Consider the following 25534-nt stretch of genomic DNA (forward strand, 5'->3'; position numbering starts at 1 on the left):
TTTATAACAAAAGATTTCAGTTCAGAATCATGTTCTGCATCCAGTTTTCATGTCTCTGGTCTCCTTCAGTTGGTTAGTCTTTCCTGACTTTCATGACCCTCACACATTTTGAACATTTAAGACTAGTTGTTTTGTAGACTATCTGTTGTCTCCTTATTTTTAGACTCTGGATATTTATCTTTGGCAGGAATACTACAGAAATGATGCTGTGTTCTTATACCTTCAGGAGGTACATGATGTCCCTTTGTCCCATTTTGGGGGGAAACTATTTTGAGACTATGTACATATCCCATTCCTCATTAAAATTCCAATTTATCTGTTTGTTTATGTATTTTTACCTACATAGATTCCCAGATTCCTAGTTTATTCAGTTAGATGTAATTTTTTATTGTCATAATATTTTCTTACTGTTTAAACTTGGCCAGTGGGTCAAACTTGATGCTCGAGTTTGTGATAGGCTGGTATCTGTGTCCTATTGACATCCCCCTCATTTTCATTTTTTTTAAAGATTATATATATTTTTTTATTTGTGAGAGAGAGCACGAGCAGTAGTGAGGGGCAGAGGGAGAGGGAGAAATAGACTCCCTGACAAGCAGGAAGCCAAACGCAGGACTCAATCCCAGGACCCCGAGATCATGACCTGAGCCAAAGACAGATGCTTAACCGACTAAGCCACCCAGGCACCGCTCCCCATCATTTTCTGACATTCTCTAAGTGTATCTATCACCTTTCTTTCTTTCTTTCTTTCTTTCTTTCTTTCTTTCTTTCTTTCTTTCTTTCTTTCTTTCATCTATCTATCTATCTATCTATCTATCTATCTATCTATCTATCTATCTATCTCTGTGTCTACATCTATTCTGTAGCTTTGGCCAGGCTTGGAAACAGTGACACTTTAATAACAACAAGCACACCTAGCTCTCAGATGTCTACTTAAAGAAGCTAGGGTTTCTTGGAAACGTGGCTATTCCCAGGGTTGGGACAAAGAAAATACACAATGAGGCAGAAACAACTTTTCTGAAACCAGAAGAAAAGGAAATAAATAAGTTATACCCACAAATTTATAGCTATGTTTCTTGTCTCTTTATGCATTTTGGAAACCAGGCGTTCATACCCATATCTTTAATTCTAACCCAACACTATAGCACTCTTGTTTTCCATGTTAATAATTTGGCTGATGGGTAGTGAGAGACTTGGCTCCTCTTATGGATAATGTATTTACTTTTTTGGTCTACCTCCTTGTGTTGAAATCAATCACCTGCTTCTTACCCTGAATAGAAACCTTCCTTACCCCATCTGGGTTTTGACCTCCCATGTTTGACTTCTGAACTGTCTGTTTTCTCTTCACCTTGTTAGGGACGCACCTTCTTCCCTGTGTTATTGTGGTGCCTTCAGTCATAGTGTGGACTAGCCTTTCTCTGGGCCTCAGTGAAAGGATTTTCAGGTGCTGAATTGTTCTGGAAGGGAAAGGGAAGAGAAAGAGAACAGAATGGGACATCTCAATGGAAAATAAACCGTGGAGAAATAAGAAACAAATGCCATAGCCCATTAAGGAATTTTAAACTACTCAGTGTGCATATGCCTTTAGATGTCAGGAATGCGGGGTAGGGGGTGGAACACAAATGAGGTATAGAGGCAAATGTGAGATAATTAAAATATTAGCAAAAATAGGAAACTTTTGAAAACTGCTTTTCCTTTAATTTTCAAGTAGCCCCAATATCTATATGTGTAAAATCAATATATCAGCCCTTTCTCCGAACAAACAAAAATGAGTCATGGCTCATTGGTTTAGTATTTGGATACTTGACACTGCATTTGCTTCTAGGTTGTTTATGATAATATTTAGAATGGTGTTGGGAGCAATCCTGCTGCTATGAAAATTTAAATTTTGTTTGTTTCTTGCTTTTGTGATTAACTTGTCAACCTTAACATTCCCAAGATCACAGTGTGGAGGGCTTTGTGTTTGTTATCCTTCTAAAATGCAGTATGCAGAAATGTTCTCCAAACCTCTCTGAACTAAAAATCTCAGGGGAAATCTTTTGATAATAGATCGCTTATAGACTTGCAGTAGATTTACCTATAATAGAGTCCAAATTTCTTAAACTATTCTGATATAGATTGCATTTTTGTCTGGATTTAAATCATGTCTAAAATTAATTTCAAGATTTATCAAAACATCCTCATGGGACCATCAAATTAGATCAACTGAAAGACAATTTAAAGATATCCCACAACATATGCCCTTTATTTGAATGTGAATGTACATTTGAATGTACATTTGTGTTGGTACAATTGGTCTCAGCTACTCACTGAATTCTCATGAGGTTGCTATAGAAAATGAATAGATCCTCCTGAAAGTAACTATGGAGCACTAAACCTACCCAGATGATTTTTTTTTTTTAAAGAATTACTATGACTTCAAATATAAAGCCAAGAAATCCACAAACATAGTATTTTTAAACCCCAATTCTTTATAGTCTACATTTCAAATAAGTCACATAAAATAAAAATGGTACCTGTATCTAGGTCTTTGAAGAACGGACTCTAATTTTTGAATGTATCAGAGACTAAGCTAGAATAACACATCTTATATTTCTATAACACTCATATTTTTCTGATATACTTTCTGTAAGGCATTATTTTTTCCTCAGAGTAGGATGATAATTAAAAAAAAATCTAGCCCAAGTATCTTGATATTCCGATCCTCATCCCCTGTTCTGCTTCCTAACTGGGTATGTGACTTTGGGTAAATTAATGGATAAAGCTGTGCTAACCTTCTGCACCACAGAGAATAAAAAAGAAAGTTGGATCAGATCAAGGCTTCTTAGCCTCTTCTGTGCCATGGATGTCTTTGGCAGTCTGGTAAAGCCTATGGTCCTAAGAATAGTGCTTGGAAATCAATAAAATAAATAGAATTGCAAATAAAACCAATTGTATTGAAATTCAGTCATTAAGGCATTACAAAGCAAATTTATGATATGGTAGTATGTGTTTCTTTATTATAGCACTAAATAAATAAATATGGTAAACCCATAACTACTATAATTTTTAATGTCACCATGAGTAGAAACAGACTTTTGAGGTATCTGCAACAACACTAATGTGATTTGAAAATATCTGTGATTTTTATTTGTGACAAAGTCACAAGTACTTCTAAGAACATTGTGGGTGGTTGCCTACATTCATCATTAATGGAAATGCTAAATTTCAATCAAAAGTTAGAGAAAATAAAAATGTGATTTTTTTTTCCTTTTTTTTAAAGATTTATTTATTTATTTATTTGACAGAGAGAGAAAGAGAGCACAAGCAGGGGGGAGCAGCAGGCAGAGGGAGAGGGAGAAGCAGGCCTCCTGCCCAGCAGGGAGCCTGATGCGGGACTCAATCCCAGGACCCTGAGATCATGACCCGAGCTGAAGGCAGACGCCCAACCGACTGAGCCACCCAGGCGCCCTGTAATTTTTTTTCCTATCCAAGTTTACAAATGCCCTGAATTCTATCTATTAGTTCAAAGGAACTTGCCAACAAAAATATTCTAGGACTTTATAAACAATCCTTCTAGTTAGGTCAGGGGGCATACATTTAGAGCTGCTCTGCTTCAAGTGTGGTTCATGGACAGCAGCAACACCATCACCCACCTGCAGCTAGTTAGAAATGCAGAATCTCTGCCTGACCTCAGATCTACTGAATCTTAATCTGCATGTTTCTAAGATCCATAGGTGATTTGATATGCATATCAATGCTTGAGAAACACTGCTACAGATGAAGCTGTTCAGCCTGTCTGGGAGCTTTTCAGCTATGATCAAGTATCCTAGGATTTCTTAGATCTATAGTCAACTTCTTCCATTTGCTAAAAACTTGCCCTTAAACCTGCAATCCACGAAGTTGGTCACAGGCCTTTCAGCAAGGACAACAGTGCTGTAGACACACAATGGAGATTTTCATAGTTACTTAAGGATCAGTAATTGAACAGGTCTAGATTGTTTTGAAGATTCGAAGAGACCCAGGCAGTAGTTTGAGATTTGTCAGAAGCAGATTGTCTCTGAAGTGGTGGGGAGTGGGGGAGAAGTGGTAACAAGTCTGCATAACCAGACAGAAACATAGTTCCAAGTTGAACTTTATTAGGTATAGGCGGAGCTGGAGAGGGAGGTTTTTGTCTCATGGAGTTGAAGAATGAACCTGGTTGACAAAGGAGAACAATCAAAATGATAGGACTTTATTAATCAAGGATACAGAAAAAACGCTCAGGAGTGAGAGGGGTCCTGACCAGGTTGCCAACGTGGGCCTCCACCGACAGTCTTTTATTTAGAACTGACCAGGGAGCTCATGGCCTTAACATTCTTGGGACGTCTTTGTTCAAGTAAGGACTGGTGATAACATCTTTAATGGCTTGCTTCTTCTTTGGGATCTGGTCATTCTTTGTGGTCCCAATGTGACTGCCATAAAAAGAACCCACCTCTGACGTCTAGGGCAGGGTGGTCTGGTTTATTCCCTTAACTCTGGTTTCATTATGCCTCGGCATTTCGGGGATTTTTGGTGAGCCTAGTCATGTAGTCCCCCTACCTATCCCTCCCTACCTAACCCACTTGTCCCTTACTCATTGGCAGTGTTTGTTCTGTAGGGTTTGGCTGAGCACTGTAACTGTTTGCATATCACAGTTGATGTTCTTGCAAATAGGTAGTTTTCACTGCTCTGGAACCAGTTTTATACGTATATAAAATATTAAGTAGTTCACATCTTATGAACTGAATAATGTCTACATGGGAAGAAAAGCTACTCCTGAAGTGTCTTATAGTGAAATCCTCTAATAGAAATTTCGATGTAGTGTAAATTTATTGATCATCTGTTTTGTACCAGTAGAAATTCAGAAATGAAGAAGACACTGTTTCTGCCATAAAGAATTGCCTATTTATTGTAAGCCAAGTAAAAAAATATAGATAGGTAGATGAAAAGAGTATAAGTTCTATGATAAAAGCAGATGCAAGATACTATTTATAGTGGTATGAGGGCGTGCATAGAACCTTAAGTTCCCATTTACTCATTTACTCATTGACCCACCTATTCATTCATTCCTTTACCCATGTTTATTGAGTCATTATCCAATGTTGTACACTAATCTTTATGGCTGACTGTAGAATGCTGACACTGGAAGTGGTAAGATAGGTCTAGGTTGAGATTATTTTGGGGTTTTGTATGCCCTGTTTAGAATGTTGAACCTCGGGGCGCCTGGGTGGCTCAGTCGTTAAGTGTCTGCCTTCGGCTCAGGTCATGATCCCAGGGTCCTGGGATCGAGTCCCACATCGGGCTCCCTGCTCCGCGGGAAGCCTGCTTCTCCCTCTCCCACCCCCCCTGCTTGTGTTCCCTCTCTCGCTGTCTCTCTCTCTGTCAAATAAATAAAATCTTTAAAAAAAAAAAAGAATGTTGAACCTTTTCCAATAAGCAACTAAGATTTTTAAGTAGGGAAATTACTGATAAGATTTGAATTTTAAGATCATCACTCTTGGGACAGTCATGAGAGGTGACTCTAAAGGGGGCTTCAGAAGCTCATTTTAAGGAAAAAAGCAGTCTTGTGTTCACTTCAAGTTCTCTTGTAGTTTTAAAAATCTCTCATTCCTTTCTAATTAATAGTATTTACAAGCAAATACCTGGTTTGTGTTGGAATTTTATATGTTGTACTTCTTGTCAAGTTTTTAGTTCGGTAAAATAATTAACATTTTTTTTCCTGTCATTATTTTACAGCTTTGGACCCTTGTCTTGATTTTATGGCCAGTCATTATTTTCATAATTTTGGCTATTACCCGGACCAAATTTCCTCCAAGAGCAAAACCAACGTGTAAGTAAATGAGATTTGTTTGTTTCCCTAATTTTGGGATTCTTTTTTTTTTTAAGATTTACTTATTTAGGGGCGCCTGGGTGGCTCAGATGGTTAAGTGTCTGCCTTTGGCTCAGGTCATGGTCCCGGGGTCCTGGGATCGAGCCCTACATCGGGCTCCTGGCTCAGCGAGGAGCCTGCTTCTCCCTCTCCCCCTGCTCATGGTCTCTCTCTCTCTGTATCTCTGTGTCTCAAATGAATAAATAAAATCTTTAAAAAAATTTACTTACTTATTTCAGAGAGATCGAGAAAGAGAGAGAGTGTGTGTGTGCACAGTGGGGAGGGGCAGAGGGAGAAGGAGAGAGAATCCCAAGCAGACTCCTCACTGAGCATGGAGCCTGACACGATGCTCGATCTCATGACCCAGGTGCCCCTAATTTTGGGATTCTAGTTAAAATTTATTTTGATACCACCTTAGTGTTTTATTCTAAATTTTTAAATAGTGTTTCCACTTGGAAGTATTTGTATAAATACCTAGCCTGTTTTTTTCTCCAGCTTTTTGAATCAGTTAGAAAGGTGAGCCTGTAATATTTATCTAAAAAATTATGAAGCATGTAGGAACCAAAATATATTTTAATCTTTGTAAAATTTTGACTCATTTATTATTCACCCCATTAAGCTCATGGTATGTACAGCACAATCAAGTAGCAATCTCAAGCGATTGTCCTTTACTTTTGTATTGTAGCAGAAACCATAGACTGGTATTTGATCAACCAAACAAATGATATGCAGAGTACTATACAAGTCTCTTATCTCTCTTCAGAGCTGGTATGAGTGGTGCAAATGTATCAACACATTTCTTTTGAAAGAACATTGTTTTCCAGTTAGTACTATTTTAGCTCCATTACTTTGTCATCACCCAGTTGAAAAATGGGCACAATGCCAACTCAGACCATTATTTTCTTTTGGATCCAGAATGGAGATGCAGGAAAGACTCAGAAAAGTCCTCAGAACTGAGGAGGATGAGTTTTTTAACCCCAATGATCTGATCAGTGTTGTTTTTGCTTTTGTTCTTAAACTTTGGAGCCAGTTTTCTTGGTAGAGGAGTGAAGGTTAGGTGAGATGCGTGATGTTTCACAAAGCAGTCATCTTCTAAAAGCTTCTCATAGACCAAATTTCTGTAAATCACATTGTATTTCAGATAAATTTTGGTGATTTGCTTTATACTGAATTATTTGTAAAGAGAATAATGAACTAGTGACTTTTAAAAATAAGTGTTTGCAATCACCCAGTCCTAAGAAGTAAGATGACAGCCATGGTGGAATCTTGATTCGTACACAATAGAATAATTTGGAAGAGAACATCAGTTCAATTAGTGTTAAGTATTAAAACTCTTGGTACTAGAATAAATAATTCCTTACATTTGAAAAGCACCTTACCATTTCTAAAGGACTTTTGCTCAAGTTATTATGCAGAGTTGTTGTTGAAATTTTATTAGGTTGTTTATAAAAGCAGCATAATTTTGTTCTCTTCATATTATGCATATATTAGTTCTTTATAACAGATTAAGTCCATTGTATATTGTTGAAATTTATGTATTCTTGCCTATCTTAAATAGCATGGACTTCAAAAAATAATGCATTCAGCACATAAGGACAAACACTCTTTGAACTATTCTGGTTTAAGATGCTAATTATCAGTTCACTAATGATAGTGACAAAAGGAGCTTTGTTAGCTTCTTTCAACAACTTATTTCTACCAATTTCTTGTTTATAAGGATTTTTCAATTATGTAATAAGCTCCTCCTACAAAACTTACAAGACAGAAATATAAGGTGTGTGAGTGGGAATAGTCTTAATTGGTGCTGCCTGATGGGATTTAGAGGTTTGTGGAGAAAATCATGGAGAGCTCTTATAGTTCCACTAAATTATGAAGAAAAAAATTGGAAAAACCATGTGATGAGTGCCTCAGAGACCTAATCTTTAAAAGGTTCTGCAAAAACACAATATCCAGAAGGAGATGAATAACCACCTTTTACTATGGTCTTATGATCATATGCTAATAATAATTAGTTATGAGGTGATTGTCTTTTTGTTTATGGGTAGGAGAGAAGAGAATTATAGGGAAGTTCAAACATTGGAAGTATTTTTGCTAGTCTCTCAGACCTTATAAGACTCAGTTAAAAAATAGTTTATTGTTTTTATTAGAACTTTATGAGAACTATTAGAGGGAAAGTACCCTCTCACTTTACAGAGGAGAACACTGGGACCCAGAGAGAATGTAATTTGCCAAAATTCAATCATCTGGGATAGGAGAGAAAGGTTTTGGAACCTACCTTTACCTTGGTCTTGGGATTTGTCTCATATTTTACCCTCTTATACAGAGAGCCAAAATACAAATTGTGTCCAAAATGTCAACTCATCCTATAATCAAGTATAAAATATAATTTTATAATTGCAGGTGCTATCTGTATAGCAAATTAGAGAATCTAAAACTAGTATGGGTGCAGTTACATTTTTTTCCCTGTCTTCTGGTAGAGAGGGAATAACTCCAAAATGAAAGTTTGGATTCAGGGATTTTTATTCTTTTTTTAAAATTATTGTTTTTCTTTGTTTCTCATATCATAGTGAAAGATTAAAATGAGTTCATAATAATAAATGATAAAAATAAATATTTCTTGATCTCATATGTGCCAGATGCTTAGGGAGGTAATGGCAATATTATTCAGTTCAGTGGAGAAAACCAATGCACAGAGAGATTAAGTAACTTGACCAGGATTGCACAGTTAATAAGTGGTGGTGTCAGGATTTGAACCCAGGTCAGTCTGGCTCTAGACTCTAGTTTTAAGCTTATGGATTTACATTTCTTACATCCAGGAGTCAGTACTAATTTCTCATGTTGCATTATTTAGGCTTCACAAAAGTAGACTACAAGTTAGAGATTAGGTATAAAAACCCCGTCTCTGTCTCTATCATGAAATCAAGAAATATGGGGGGAAAGGTGCATGCTGATGTATGAATCAGAGTTATCCTAAATATTAGTATGCAGTGGAGAATGCTGTTTCTCTCCGACTAATTCTGCCTGAATCATTAGTTGTAATATCGTGGAAACTGGGTCCTGTTTAACAGAGTTAAATCCTTTCTGGGCTACAGTGACTGCTTCAGTGCTAGTTGGGCGACAGAGAAATGAAGAAGAAACTCCAGGCTACACCCCAGCTGAAACTCAGCTATAGTGAGAAAGGACTTGTCATCCCATGGGCACATTCTGCTCTCAGAATAGCTGGGCAGATATGTAGGACTGATATATCATTCAGAACAAATATAATTAGTGATTCAAAGGGCTCCCTCCATAGTTTTATTGACTGATGGATGTCTGGAGAAGTCTGGATTTTTGGTGAGTAAGGAAGCTGCTGCAGTCTCTACCAAGGTGAGCACCTGTCCTGAGCATACTACTTACTTTTGGCATTGTTTGCCTTCACTTACGCCCTTCTGGGTTGTCACAAACAGCTTCGGTAACTAGCTTCTGCAAATAGTAAGTCCCAGGTAAGGAAAGCTTCCCAAGCCCGGCAGATGGGCCAGGATGCTTCTTGTTCAAATAAAGAAATGGGCTAAGACACCACATTTGAAATAGTTGCAACCTCTTAGAATCTGTACATGCAATGACTTGTCAGGAGGCAAACTTTAAAGCCGAAAAATCATGCTTAGGAACAAAGACAAACAAAACAAAACAAACCCTCCAAAACGCATTTAGACTAAGCCCAGCTATAACATAGTGAGTTATCTTTGTCTCCTTTCAACACACACATGCCCACAAAGTGCAGGCAAGCAGTTCCTAATTACCGTGGAGCTCACTACCTTTCAAGAACAGAAAAAACCCTGCCATAATGAGATAAGTGGACTCCAAAAATTGCAGTCTTGCCAAATAAGGAGTCACATTTTTATGAAGTTAATGAAAAACAATATTTTCAAGTGGTTGAAAATACCACTAAAAGCACAATGGAAATGATACTGTGTAAGTATGACCATAGCCTGGATTAAACTCCGATTATCTCGAGGCCATCACTTCCTAATAACTCGCCTTCTCCGAAGAGAAGAAATTCAGCCCATCTCACATCTGAAAATGAGCTGGTGGAAGGCAGGAGCTAACTGCTAATTGTATTACATTCAAATGTGTGCTAGCATAGGGTTATCCTGAACACTACCCATCTGGATGTAACTCCATAGCTTTGGTAAATGCACGATCACCATGACCAGCATGTCTTTTGACCTCCAGAGCATACCTTTTGTCTTCAGGGTTGCAATAAAAGTAATAATAGGGGTGGAAATTTATTGAACACCTTAGTACGTGTCAGACACCATGCTGAGTACTTCACATATATTTCCTTGGTGAATACATCATCTTTATAAACTATGTAGTATTAGTATCCCTAATTTTAGGGATGACAGAACTGAGGCTCAGAGATGTTAAGTAATTTACCCATATTCACCTGGGCACTATGTGCCCGTGCCTGGATTTTAAACACAGTTTTAGCTGCAGATACAGTAGTTGTATTCAAGTTGTGACCCCCAGCAATGGCAATTCCAAGGTCCGGCTCATTTCAGTTTATAGCACCTCCTTTTTCTTTCTCATACCACCTGTTAGCACTACCATAGATGGAACATGGCTATAAAAGTGAACTCAATCAGCTTTTCTACCTGTCAACAGCTCTAAGAAAAAAAATGTGAGAAGGAAGATTGAAATTATTGATTAATTGGTGGCTTGTGGGATCCCTGCATGTTGCTATACCTACAGTCCCTGAATTGTTAAGAGGAAGTTATTGTGTGGTTTTATGTTGAAAGAGCCAATGAGGCCTCTTACTCGTGAGGGTTGTGACAGTCAGAGGAGCCAGGCTTTTTCTGGCCCTGCTCTTGCTTCTGACTTTCCATGTGGCATGTTTTCAGGGAGAGGTTGGCAAATGCATGAGGACAGGATTCCATTCTGGGGTACACCACGCTCTCCAGCATGCTCAGGATTTAACAGTAATAGCTGCATCCATAGTAAATAATTTCCTTTTCTATTTTGATTGGCTCAAAATTAATGCAGGTTTTGTTCTGAGAAGCTCAGAACTCATCATCATTCATCTCCTGCCAGGTGTTGCCCCATCCGATTTCTCCATTCTCACGTGTGCCAGCAACACCATGCAGTCTCTCAGGTTAGAAACGTCTGAATCATTCCTGACTCCTCCCGTTCCTTCACCTCCCATAACCATGAGCCTTCAAGACAGAATCAATCTTGTGAAATGTGTCCTGGAGTTACCCCTTCCTTTCCATCCTTCCTGCAGTCCCTTGATTCAAGATCTCATTGTATTATGCCTGTGTATCTTCAACAGCTTTTTATTTTGCGGGAGGGGCACTCTGGAAGCCCAGCCTCTAATTCTTCCCATAGTGTATCATCAGATAATCCCTTAAAATATTCTTTGGGTCTATTAAGTTTCAACTCCCCTTTATCCTACTTTCAAGACCTTCATAATCAGGATTCATCCAACTTTCTGTTCACTGTGCTCTGCAGTTGAGGCCTTTGCCTAGAGAGGCAGTGTCCAAATATCTTCCATACATCCCATGCTCATTCCCACTTGGACACACATGCTCATGTCTCTTCCTCCTCGTCTATCAAAAGGCAAGCTCACATCTAAGGCTTACCCTTTTGCCTTCCCTGATCACTCAAAACTCCAATTATTTTTCCTTTATATGTCTCTTGTGGATGTACGGGCTAATGGTGGATTTTGAATGCTTTATGCTTTAATCTCGACTCACTCATTAGACAGATAGTACATTAATAGCAGAAATCATGTCACAGCATCATACTAATATCAGATATAGCATGATTCCTACCAGAGAGAACAAAATAAGAATGTAATATATCATTTGGAATTTAGTGCAGTTTGAAAGATATGGGTGATTGGATTATAAAATTCCATAATTCCATAATAATAAAGCTCAATGTGAATCTGATAGAGGTAAAGGACAAGAAGTTAGCTTGCTTTTGGTTTGGTTTCTACTTCTCAGATCCAGGTAAATCTGACTGTGCCATCAAAAATATCTCTAATGTTAATACTGGGGCAAGAAAAAGTGTATAAAGCTCTGTCACTCCTCCCCAGGTAGATCCACCTGGGAATTTCCCTAACAAATACCTAAGAGTTCATGTGAATGTATACAGAAAATTTTTGTGTGGGAGAGATTTATAGTCTGCTTCTTGCCTAAGATTCAGAAAATGTTAGAGCAACTTTTGAATTTCCCAGCGAAAGCCCCATCATTTACTTCTTTCATCAGCAAATCAGTAGTTAACAATATTTTTTGGAAACGTTACTGACCCTTTAGATGGCACCATGGAGGTAAACTCTGTGAAACTCAGAGAAATGGAGACTGTGACTATGTCACCTAGCATTCTGCGCCGAGCTGGAGGAAACCAGCAGGAGGGAGGCAATGTGGACATGGCCTGGGCACACTCCTACATAGGGGCAGCTGCAACTCCTGGTTTTAGTTGCCCATCTCCCCCTGTTCCTAATGTGAAATTCTGCCATGCTCTCATGCAATGCCAATGGGCACACCCTGATGCCAGATAACACGACAAAAAGATTTCTCAACTAATGCCTCGTTAGGTTTAGTACACAGAGTTGCATCAGAGAGTCGGAAATATCTTGAAGTATAATAAAACTTAATTTAACAAGTAGAAAAATAGGGGCACCTGGGTAGCTCTTGGTTTCAGCTCGGGTCCTGATCTCAGGATGGTGGGATCAAGTCCCACGCTGGGCTCCGCGGTCAGCCAGGAATCCGCTTGAGATTCTCTCTCCCTCTCCCTTTGCCCAACCAGTCCCCTCCGCATGCTTTCTCTCTCTCGAAGTAAATAAATCTTAAAAAAAAAATAGTAGAAAAAATAAAGAGTAAAGAATAGCTACTGATTGAGTGGTAGAAGATTTCTTGTCTTTTGGTTTTATTCCCCCTGTCCTTTCTGCATCATCCCTACTTCTGACGATTTACCTTATTAGCTTCCCAGAGGTGACTACCCCACTGACATCATCTCTGGGGGCCACATGTCTTCTTTTTTTCACTCTTTATCTCTCTCCTTCCCTTCATAAAGAGCAGAGGGGCTCTTGTTACTCTCAGGTAGGGACTTCTAATACTCAAGTCTATGTGATAAAGATAAATAATTGATTATTTATAAAATTCTCACAAGTACGGGCATCTCACTTGCTGAGGTCCCCAATATCAGTGGATGTTTCCAGTATACCCCTGAAGCTAAGAGCCAGATTCAAGAAAGTTCAACTTATTCTCCTTCACTTATCTGAGAGCACAGAGCCCAGACACAGGCTCATAGGTGAGGGTCTGGCTCCATGGTTGGCTGACGGTGTGTTCTCCTGAGTGACTGTTAAACATTCTTTTTTTTTTAAGATTTTATTTATTTATTTGACAGAGAGAGACACAGTGAGAGAAGGAACACAAGCAGGGAGAGTGGCAGAGGGAGAAGCAGGCCTCCCGCCGAGCAAGGAGCCCGATGTGGGGCTCGATCCCAGGACCCTGGGATCATGACCTGAGCTGAAGGCAGATGCTTAATGACTGAGCCACCCAGGTGCCCCACTGTTAAACATTCTTCTAAGTACCCCCCAGGAAATCTGGCCTAGGACACCTTAGTCATTTTATGTTGCTCTCACTGTTCAACTTTTCTCATTCTCTTTGATTAGGTCACATTGTGTCTTTTGCTTTGATAAATGAACCAGTGTATATTTTTAGAGTAGAGCAGTCCTCATGGAAGAAATGCCATAGCATATGATATTCACTGGTCTTGACTCAGTTAGAATTTCATTGTGGATTCAAATTAGAATGACTTATAACATCTTCACATTAAGAAAAATAAAATCTGTGGTTATTTAAAAATAAAATCTTTTGGTTTTGGTTATGTAGTCACATATTTATATGTAAAATTATTATTATTGTGAGAGGCAGTATAAGGGCTTAGAGCACAGACTCCAGGTTCAAACTGCCTGGATTCAAACACAAGCCTTGGATAAGTCTCTTGGATACTCCAAGCCTCAGTTTCCACATTTACATATCAAAGCTAATAATAGCACCCTCCTCACAGAGTTATTGTGAAAATTGAATGAGTTAATACTTGTTAAATACTTAAATAAATGTCTGGCACATATTAAGAGCTGTATTAGTGTTGGATATTTTATATTTATATTATTTATAATATATAAGTATAGGGTATAACATCAATCATTGAGTATCATTGAGCTAATCTAGTATCATATTATTTGATATAAGAAAACTGAGGCTCAGAAAATTTAAGACTTGATTATAGTTTCACATTTATTCTTGCCTCTGTCATGTATTTAAAGGGTACCTGTTATGTCTGCACTAATTAAGAAAACCATGAGCCCTCAGAACAATCAAATCTATAGGAGGTTAATAAGTGTGTCAGAATCTGTAATAAATAAATATGCAATGTGATAAATTCCACAGTAGAGGTAGGCTCAAAAGCAAATCAGCGAGGAGATAGAGTCCAACAACCTTACCTGGGATCAGGGCTGGGACTATGAGGATGCTAATGCAATGCAGACTTTCAGGGGTTAGCAAAATCTCAGCAATCAAGATAATCATATTTCAATACAATATTCTAAAATATAAAAATTAATTTTAATACTCATCACCAGATGGGTATTAAAGAGAGCCCGTACTGATTGGAGCACTGGGTGTTATACGCAAACAATGAATCATGGAACACTACATCAAAAACTAATGATGTAATGTATGGTGATTAACATAACATAATAAAATTTTTTAAAAAGTAAAATTAAAAAATTAATTTTAAAATTCTATGATGAACAAAATGTTAAAATTTTAGATGAAGTCAGGCTCAGTATTACTGACTTTTCTTTTGCCTTGGGCTCCAATGTGGCTCCCATAGCACTGCCTGTAATATCAGGAAAGGCTTCACAAGGAAGTCCTACATCTTAGCATGAGTTTTAAAGAATGAGGAGGAGTTTGTCAACTAGACAAGTAGTGTCTTTGCATTCCTCAAAGACAATGACCAACATGAGTGGGGACACAGGACGTGACCGAGTTAGATGTGCCAGGAATTTGGAGTTTGTTTTGTCTGGAAAAGGAGGATTTTTGTTGCAAGTGGGAAGCTGAGGCTATTTGGTCAATACTAAAAGCATTGAACTTTATTGTGGAGAGAATGAGGAGCCATTGGAACTTTTTACTAAATTAGCTTTGTTTTAAATATATAAGTATAACATATGTATGTTTTTTCTGGTCTTAGATATACATGCTTATTACTTAAAAATTAAATAATGTACTCTAAGTATGCATACTGTAAAAAGCAGAAGTCCTGCCTAATCTTGCCTTCTAACGATAACTATTGTTAACATTTTAGTGTACATTTCCTCAGGCTGTTTTCTATCTATAAATAGATATACTGAACCACTCTACCTTAATCCAAACCATATAAATACACCTGTTGAAAGATGTGGATTACCCTGGGCTTTCTAAATGGGCATCTAGTAGTGGTGGTGGAGGGGATGGCAGAGATGATGAGCTGGATGATGAATGGATGAGGTGCTGTATTGAGAGGAGCCGTGAGGACCAGACAGTCTACAGAGCTCCCCTGATGATTTCTGATGCAACTTTAAGTTTGAGAGCTATCTTTTCCTTTCTTCTCAGTTATCTTGTAAATCAGTTGCTTTTTTTTTTTTTTTTTTTACTAGCTCACTACTGTGAAAGTCAACCAGGGAATGGATTTAATTCTTTGAATAGCTTGAGGGAAAACTTAGCTGGCATGCCTTGCTTCATTTTAGCACTGGATCTCTCACTGTAATCTGCAGGATGCTAGAAGTCTCACACCATTTTTATGTCTTATGTTGAAGATCACATCTTCAGGACAGAACAGTTGAGGAGAATGCCTCCACTCTGAAAGTGCCATCAGATTGGTAACTAAGGAAGGGAGTGTTCATAATTTCCTGAGCTTGTATGTACATGGGTTTGTCAAAGATGATATCATGAATGTAGTTGCATGGCCAGGGGAGTCTAGTTCCATTTCAACAAGTACTCCACACACTAACATAGAATCACTTGCTTCTAGCTTCATCAATATCAGGAGAATGAGAAAATGTCAAAAATTGTTTTGTTATTTTGAAAATTACTGCCTTGTATTAAAATGGTACAAAGATGCTTGTGGAGGTTCATACTCTACAAGATGTGCCTAGGCTATGAACAATAGATCTGTGTTCTGTCCTCAAGTTGCTTATGGTCTAACTCTGGAGTGAAAACACACACACACACACACACACACACACACACACACACACACACACACACACATTATATGCCATAATAGCTTTAAAAAAATAAAAAAGTTAAATGTAACTAAAGTAAAAGTGTTAAACATAGCTCTGGGCACAGTGCTTTGCACATGGTGGTAACTCAAATATTTAGTGATTAATTGATAGTGACATGTAATAACAGTTCGAATACTTAGGAAAAAAGTATTAATAAGTCATATTGGCTATAAAAACTACTGGAAGTTTTAAAAAAGGAAGAGACTGCTATGTGTTAGTGTCATCAAGAATTACCCCAGGACTTAAATTAAGCTTGAAAGGAAAACAAATGAATATGCTAAATATGCAACAAGAAGAGATGTGTCCTTCAAGACTGAGGAAGATCATGATCAAAAACTAGCCAAGGATAGGTAGACTGATCCATTGGATCAGCCAATGGAGAGTGTCAGTGCTATAGAGTGGGAGAGACCATGCTGCTTCTGATCGTGTGAGGCTTTCAACATTAGACGGAGGAGTTTGGATTTTCTCCTATAGGAAAAGAAACAATAAAAGTCTGCAAAGAACTATTTAATTTTTCTTTTTCCAACATGGGAGATAAACTAAGGGAAATTTGAAAAGGTCTTCCACCATAATTGTTTATCTTCATCCAGATGTTTTTATCATAGGCTCAATTAGTTATCTATTGTCTAATAAGGAATTGCCTCCCCGAACTCAACGGCAACAACAGAGAACATTTATTATCCTCCAGTTCCCATGGATCCCAAATTTGAGAGTGGCTTAACTGTGCGGTTTTGCCTTAGGGTCGCTCATGAGATTGTGTATGATTTTTACTGGAGTTGGCTGCATGATAGCTTGACTAGGGCTGGCAGATCTTATTGCTGACCTGCATAACCAGTTGGTACCAATTGTAGGTACCAAGTTGGTGGCTTCTCTCCACAGGCTGTTTTAGTGTTTTCACGACATGGCAGCAAGCTTCCCCAGACCAAGCTATCCAGGAGACAGTCAGGCAGATGCTAGCTAGCCTCTTTACAACCTAGCCTCGGAAGCCTCCAAGCATTACCTCCACCACACTCTCTTCATTAGAAACAAATCACTAAGCCTGTGCCCAAATTCATGGGCAAGAGGATTAGGTTCTACCTTTGGAAGGAAAAAGTGTCAGAGATTCTATGGGCACATTTTAAAACCACCACATATACTAACAAGAGTCATTGGTGCAATAATAGTGTGTGCTGAACATGCTTGAAATATTCAGCCCCACCACGGCAGAGTCATTGTTTGCTTGAGGCTATACTGCATTCCTAGCACCTAGGACAGTGCCTGCATGTGGAAGCATCATTAAATACTTTCTAAACTATTACTATTTTGTAGATGAAGGTATTTATTTTCAGAGGTTGTAGCGACAGATCTCACTAAGTAAGTGTTGAAGCCAAGATTTAATTTCGTCTTACTACTCAAATCCTCTTTCTACTCCCCATGCTATCTATCAAGCAGAATCATTCATCTCTCTTAGAAACACTCACCTTGCTATTGGCATAGCTAACAGAACCACTCTCTGGAAAATCGCCTGGTACTTAGTCATCACCCAACAAATATTTGTTGAACAAATGAACAAATTTGGTACAACAATACATGAAGGCTAGAGATATGAAGAAATCTGTTCAAATTTACTTACAAGTCAATGGAAGACTGTGAAATACAGGCCAGCATGTGTGCCCCTTGTGCAGGTTATTATTTTGTCCTACTCATTGAAAGGATGCTGTGTTTAAAGTGTAGAAGTGAGATGCGGAGTTTCTGTGTTTTGAGCAGCTTATGATCTGATGACCACCTACAAGGATTCTATGGAGAATTAACTTTATATCATTGCATCATTATTTTGAATATAGTCTCTTTGAGAGTGGGAGTGGAAGAGAGTAGAAATAACTGCGTCTCAGCTAGAATTCCTCTCATATGAGTAGTAGTATGCTTCGATATTTAACCCATAGACAAAAGGATACAAATACATTTGAGTAGAGCATGACATACTTAAGCTCTCACACACCTCTCTACACAACTACTAATGCTATTTACTCTGGCAGAATTTTGTACCAAAATTGAACCTAATCTGCTTTGAAAACTTCACTCACCTCCATTGAATCCTGTTAGTTCTAATTCGCTGTTTTAAGATTGCATGCTAAGCAGAACTCTGAAAACTAGAAAAAACAAAAACAAAACAACAGAACTTTGTTATAAATCACATTTCTTTCGGCGGCATGCCAAAAACTGAGATTTAAGGTCTTCATTTTGTTGATTTATCTTTAGTTTTATGTGGAAATTTGGCATTAAGTAGATAATCCGGAAGGCAAATGACAGGGATGAGTGAATCTCAAAGGTGAGTTCAGTTCTGGGTTATTATGAATCCTGTGCTAACATTAGGTAATGTAGCCAAACCTCCAGAACAATAAGCAGTTTTTCTGCAAGGTTAATGCAAAGAGTATCAGATTTTAGCTCAAATAAAACCTAAAGCAAATGAACAAGAGTGGGATTAGGTTAATCTTAAGCATTAGGAAGGTTGCTTAAAGGTATTAGAGCCATGTTTCTGATCCCTACCTTTATTGCACAGATTTCTAGACATCTAGATGAGCACACCCACTGAACACTCAGCTATTCACTAAACAAATACTCATTTATCATAACACTGTGTGGAATCTAAAGATGAAGAACAGAAGCTTTTTAGATAAAAACATCAATAATCAAATTGTGAGGACAAGACTTACCATACCTGACCCTAAAGCCCATAATCTATTACATAGTCAACTTTGATAAGAAACAAAGAACAACAAATGCACCATTTTTTTTTTAAATACAATCCTTGGAGGCTAGAGAAGTTAGCAAAGCTTAATGTGAGTAGGACTTAACTGCATCCTGAGGAAGACTAATAGGATAATTGAATTTGCATGAAGAAGACTGGGACATTTTTCTTTTCTTTTCTTTTTTAAGATTTTATCTATTTATTTGTCTGAGAGGGAGAGAGAGAGAGTACAAGCAGGGGGAGTGGCAGGCAGAGGGAGAAGCAGGCTCCCTACTGAGCAAGGAGCCCGATGTGGGACTCCATCCCAGGACCCTGGGATCATGACCTGAGCCGAAACCAGATGCTTAACTGACTGAGCCACCCAGGCATCCCGAATGGAACATTTTTCAAGGGAAGGAAGGGAATAAACCGAGTTCATGGTGTTGCGATGTAAGGTGAATGGTCTTATTTTGCTTCAGGCATCCTTCCTTGAGCCTCTATGCTAGGTTTGTTTTCACCCCCACTCACCCCTCCTTTATATAATTGTGATTTACTATATATGTATTTATTTGATGTTTTTGTCTCTGGTCTCTACTTCATGAGGCCCCTGCCTAAGCTTGTCTTTTCCACCAAATATCAGCAGTGCTTCCCACTAACAGACACCCAATAAAGAAGTTTTTCCCCCAATTCCATTAGATGCTACTGAGAAATGAGTTTGAATGGGTGATATAGGTCCTAGAGACCCAGAGTCTCAAATACCAGGGTGATACCATTAGGATGCCCTTACCTGATAAGCAATAAAGAATGACACATGGTAATAGGAATATTGTGTTTTGCGTTTATTAATCAAATAGCATAGAAAGGTCATATCAGGGTGAGTAGAAGGCTGGAGCAAGAAAAAGAATTACACATTTATTGAAATTACAAAAAGTGGTAGGCATTTGTCACTAACACAACTGATGAAACAAATGGGAAAGAATGATGTTAGTAAGAGTCAGTAGGAGATGGTGGAGATTGGGTTTGGGGGACAAAGGAATAGTTGGAAATAAAAGAGCTCTCCTAGTTTTTAATCTGGGATAATGAGAAAATAGAATAGCAAAAACTATAACAACAGTAATGATTCCTTTATGCAATATTGTCTTTTAATTATTGTAAAAATCTTGAGAGATTCATTATTCTGGTTTCCATTTTACACATGAGAAACTCAAAACTCTTAGGCAAATTGAGCTTACTGATCAAAACCATGGGCCTTTGGTCTGGGTGTTCAATTCAAGTCCCATTTCAACCTTTGGGATCTTGAGAAGTCACTTGACTTCTCTGAGCCTCGGTTTCTTCATCTGTAAAATGAAGATAATCAAAATACCTATCTCATAGCATTTTGCAGAGAGTTAAATAAGATAACACATCTAATAAGATGGCAGGTATTAAGTTAATCTGTTATATCAAAGAAGAGCAAACCTATAGTCTACTGATGTATATAGTAAGTGCTCAATAAAAGATTTTGATTAGATGGCTTGTCCAAGATTAAAAAGCTAGTAAGTGAAAAAGCTTGTGAATAGCACCCAGGCCTTTTGATGTATTTGTTATACATATCTGTTGCTATTAGGGAAAAAAAAAATAAGGCACAAGGATAGAGTGGTGAAAATATTAGTTGCTTACTAGCCAAAGGACAACACTTGTTTATTGCAATCCATGCATTAAGAAGTACTCATCTGATGTTTGAAGAGAAAAAGAAAACCATGATTCTCACCTTAGTTCTGCCAATCTAAATTATCCTAAGATTTGGGAAGGGATGTAAATTGCTCTTTGGTTTCTATGCTTATGTACTAGATCATATATGTGAAATTTTGCCAAGAGATACACTGGATAAAAATCCTCTTAATGCTAAATTAGTCCTATAATTTTCAGCAACAACCACTGTTAATGGAACTTGTTTCTCTTTGTGAGTCTGCACTTTAAAACTGAAGGCAATAAAGATGTTACATCAACTGTTTATAGTTGAGAAGCCAAGTACTTTTTAATAGAACCAACGTTTGAAAGAATTCTACTCCCTCCAGTAGGCCCCAGACAGCAATCACACAGGAAAGGGAAATTGAGGAGAAAATGTTTTCTGAGAGTAGAAATATTCAGAGGCTTTCTGGCCGGCACATTCATTTGTAAAAGATAGCCCTTGTTTTACTCTCATATCCTTGCTAATATTTGTCTTGATTTCCTGCATAAGGGGGTTCCTAATAGTTTTAGAGTATCAATAATCCCTGTTTTCATTTTGAGATGTTCTTGTCCCATTCTTTGGAGAAGGCACATGGATATCACAAAACCATAAGCAAGAAAAGATTATACAGTTTATAAGAAACCTAGTTGGGCAAGAGTAAGGCTTAGAAAAAAAAGAAAAGAACAACTTGAGCTATAGCTAAAAAGAATCCAGTCAATCCAGAGCAGGTATTCATTCACTTTAGTTATTCCTATCATATCTCTGGGCCCTTGTTTATACAGTAGAGGTCTGAAGTACCAAAACCTTCTTTGAATGTGTTCCAACCAAGATTTGATTTATTTTTTTCTTTTTAAATTTGTTCCAACTCTTCCAGCTCTTTCAGTGTGCATGGACCTTAGCAGATGCTCAGTAAGTATTTACTAGATGGATGGGTATAGGAGTGCTTTATGGAATGACTAAATCAATGCATCATGGAGGTTTCCCCCAAAATACCAACTCCCTATTTGCTACTAAAACTCATTTGGGGAGCCACTGTGTTACATCACCAACATTATTCAGCATTACTAATAACCAATGCATGATCATAACTAGGAATTAACAAACTTTTGTCCAAGAATAGTTTTCTCCATTCTCATTTCCCTTTCTTAAATTTCACCTCCTCCCATTTATTAAAATCCTAGTTTGCACTGATGACAAATAACCCCAAACTAAGCCTCTGACAGCTCTGTTTCCAAATCTCCCAGTCAACTCATGATAAATGTATCTAATCCAGATCAGCTCAAACTATTGAAATCTAATGGCTTTTCATTATGGTGGAGTAACCCAATTGAAATACCTAAAGAAAAATAATTAAGGAAATGTGGGTTTGTTAGAAGTGTTCAATAAATCTATTACTAACTCTCTTTTCTTCCCTTTCTTCCAAACTGGCCATTTCATAATGCAGGAAATGGATCCCCCATCCTCCAAGTCATCCATAGCAAGAAAATGGTACCATCCTTTCCCTTCACTTTCATTTCCTTCAGTTACCAAGTCCAGTCATTTCTTCCTTCCTAATGAAACTCATCTGTCTCCATCTCCACTGCCACTGCCTTAGTTTAGGTCTTCCCCCTGTCTCTTTGCTAGGACTACAGCACCTTTTTATCTGGTTTCTGCACCCCTGATCTAGCTCCCTTTGGTCTATCATTTATACTGATGCCCATTCTTTTTCTTTTTCTTTTTTTAATATATATATTTTTTAATTTTTAAGTAATTTCTATGCCCAAAGTGGTGAACTTACAACCCTGAGACCCAAAGTTGCATGAGCCAGCCAGGAACCCCTGATGCCAGTTATTTTTCTAAACACGTATTTCCATGCCAGTTTCATGCTTAATATCATTCTGACTCAACATTGCTTTTGGGATAAAATCCAGACTCTACCACATGGCACCTAAAACCTTTTATGTTCACGCCTAACTCTCCTGCACCCTCTCTGGCCATAATCCCCTCCCTATCAGTCACAGCCATGTACTTCACACCCCAGCCACTTTCAACAGACTACAGGAATTGCTGCCGTTATGTTATAAGTGGGGTCCAGAACATCCAATCATGTAAAATGCCTGAGCCTGTTTTGCAAGGATAAGGAAATGACTTGGTGAGCCAGTTGTTCTATATCTGAATTCAAGTTATTGCATTATCATGGAGTTTTATTATACTTCAACCTTCTCAAGGGCTTTCTTACATTTATGCCTTTGCATATATTATTTGCTCCTTCCCTGTCATTCTTTCTGTGAACTCCAACTTGTCTTTCAAAACTCGTGGCAGGTACGGCCTTCTCCACCCCCACCTGCCCACTTTATCTTCTGCCACAAATTATATTAGCAGTCCAAATTTCATACTTTAGTACCAAATGCAGTGCATGACCCTATCACCATAGCAAGTATCATGCCAATGATAATTATTTAGATACATGCTTGTCTCTTTTCCTTTATCTTCCCGAACCCCTCATCTCACACACACACACACACACACACACACACACACACACACACACACACACACCATGCATGCGCACACACCATTTAGGGTAAGAATTTTATTTTTAATATCCATATTGCTCTAAATACGCAGCCCAGTGGCAAGCACAAAGAACAAATTCATAATCGAAATGGAAGCCAAATATCTGCATTTGTAGTAAACCATTTGAATTAATATTTGCTGCTTCATGCTTTCTAATCTGTTAGGAATATCCTAAACTGGGGCACCTGGATGGCTCAGTCAGTTGAGTGTCTGGCTCTCGGTTTCGGCTCAGGTCATGATCTCAGAGTTGTAGGATCAAACCCCGAGTAGAGCTCTGCATTCAGTGGGAAGTCAGCTTCCCTTCTCCCTTCCCCTCTACCCTTCCCACTGCTTGAGCTCTCTTTCTCTTTAAATAAATAAATAAATCTAAAAAAAAAAAAGATTCTCTCTCCCTCTCTCTCTCTGCACCTTGGCCCTCTCCACTCCCTCCCTTAAAAAAAAAAATATCCTAAGCCAATTTGGCCATTCATGATCTCATTAGGTTCTTCTTCGTAGACAATATTAATAATTGTCTGATAACTTGAGATAACTAAGCCTATGGCTTTCCTCCCTCACAATCTTTTTGGCAACATTTACAATGACAAGTCTTGCAGTTTGCCATCCATAAAAACATTTATTGGCAAGCATGCACAAAACAGGTCACATGAACCTGTTCATGAAGTTCCATTGAGTCCCAGTTCCTTGTCCTTGCAGGCACTCTACAAAGGCCTTGCTGGAAAGGTGCATTGGAGACATGTGCAACCATATGTCTAGCAACAATGGGCTTAGCCTAGGATCACCTAGTTACTGCTGGAGTACGGGGTTGAATGGACTCCTAGACTACAAATAAACTCCAGAGGGTATTAGGATCCTGGGTTTGCTGATCTTCACACCTTGTTCATGAAAAGGTGGAGGTACATTTATAATATTTTCTAGCCAAGCCACATTAACTTCAACACCATTCATTTCACCAAATGAAAACTTACTTCTAACACCTCTTACACTTCCTAACACATTCCAGGGCTGCCTGAAATGAAGGCAGGAGAAGCATTGCCTTTGCAGAATGTCATCCTACCTCAGGTCCTCTTAGAGTTTCTCATTTAGATTTAATTCTTCCTGGACTGTGTATCCCTGATTTGGGAACTCCAAAAATTAACTAACAGTCTCTGGATTTTAGGTTAGAATTAACTTCAAAATTAATGGATAGTTGCTAGGTTAAAATTAAGAAACACACTTAACCCACTGAATCCTAATGTATTTTAAACTGAAGTATCAACTCTGTAATATCAATTAACTCTTGGATCTTATGGACAATCACACTGATTTTTGCCAGCCCCCTCCTAAAGATGGCACAGAGTAAATGGCGCTGACAGCAGTGAATTTTGGCTAGAAGGACTGGTTAACTGAGCAAATACTTTCCTGGCACAGCCTAAAACATTTCCCGTCCCTTACTCCCTTCTATGTTCACCTTCAGTTGTGATTGCTCTCATTGTCCTGTCTTCAACCCAGGGGTTCAGACCTCTTCTACCACCATTTTTACTTTTTATGTTTTACATTAAAATTATATAATGGTCTTTTCACTCATATTTGAGGTCTGTCAATTACATAGTATTGTTTGATCCTTCAAGTGCTTATATGTTCAATCTCCTTGTAGAAGCCTATTGATGCTTTGTCAAACATTACTGCCCTTCCTCCTGCCTTCTACTTTCCCTTCCCTGTGGCAATAACTCTATGTAGCACTTTTACTTGCACATAGAAAGTGCTAGAATGTCTACAGAATGGATGAGTGACATTCCAAGTTATGGAAGGGAGAAACTTATCCTTGTATACATAATGCTAACATTAAAGAGATGGAATTTCTGCATACAGAAGCAAATTAATTTAGGCTAGTTCTTGTTGAAGTAAATCCCATTATAAAAATATTTATGCATGAGGAATTAATATTTATTGTGCCCAGGACTCTCAGGTGAATCTTTTACATATAACATCTCATTTGATCTTTACAATAGCACTTGGAGATAGATGCTACTATCTCCTTTGTGTCCTAAAGAAAAGAGGAAGTGAAATCAATTGTCTCAAGTCATATAGTGGTGAAGCTAAAGCCAGGCTCTGAAGTTCAGGCCTGGGCTAACACTATACAAATTCCCTTTATAACCTATTGCCAAAAATATTTTGAAATCTTCATCTGGTTCACTTAATTTCAATTAATACAACAGCGAAAGTCTAGTACATCTAAAGTACAGGGAGCTCATTGTAATTGAGATTTAGGCGCTATAACATTAGCTTCTTGCATAAGCACCAGACACTGTATCATAGACTCATTGGTTCATTTGTTCATTCAATAATATTTTTTTGAGCTCCCACTCCAACCATATTTTGACAGATCTATATATGGCATAA

General features: G+C 38.1%; 1 protein-coding gene across 1 annotated transcript in view; it reads left to right on the forward strand.

The window, feature by feature from the left end:
- The window catches only part of ABCA12 (ATP binding cassette subfamily A member 12), a 177196-nt gene that overhangs the window by 7978 nt on the left and 143684 nt on the right, over positions 1–25534 (forward strand). Inside the window, exon 2 of the mRNA XM_025892081.2 lies at positions 5734–5827. Within this exon, the coding sequence (XP_025747866.1) occupies positions 5734–5827 (94 nt within the window). The remainder of the gene's footprint in view (positions 1–5733; positions 5828–25534) is intronic.

The sequence above is a fragment of the Callorhinus ursinus genome, unplaced genomic scaffold, assembly GCF_003265705.2.
Source record: "Callorhinus ursinus isolate GAN/ISIS: 27379988/994484 unplaced genomic scaffold, GSC_fseal_2.0 scaffold2, whole genome shotgun sequence".
Taxonomy (NCBI): domain Eukaryota; kingdom Metazoa; phylum Chordata; class Mammalia; order Carnivora; family Otariidae; genus Callorhinus; species Callorhinus ursinus.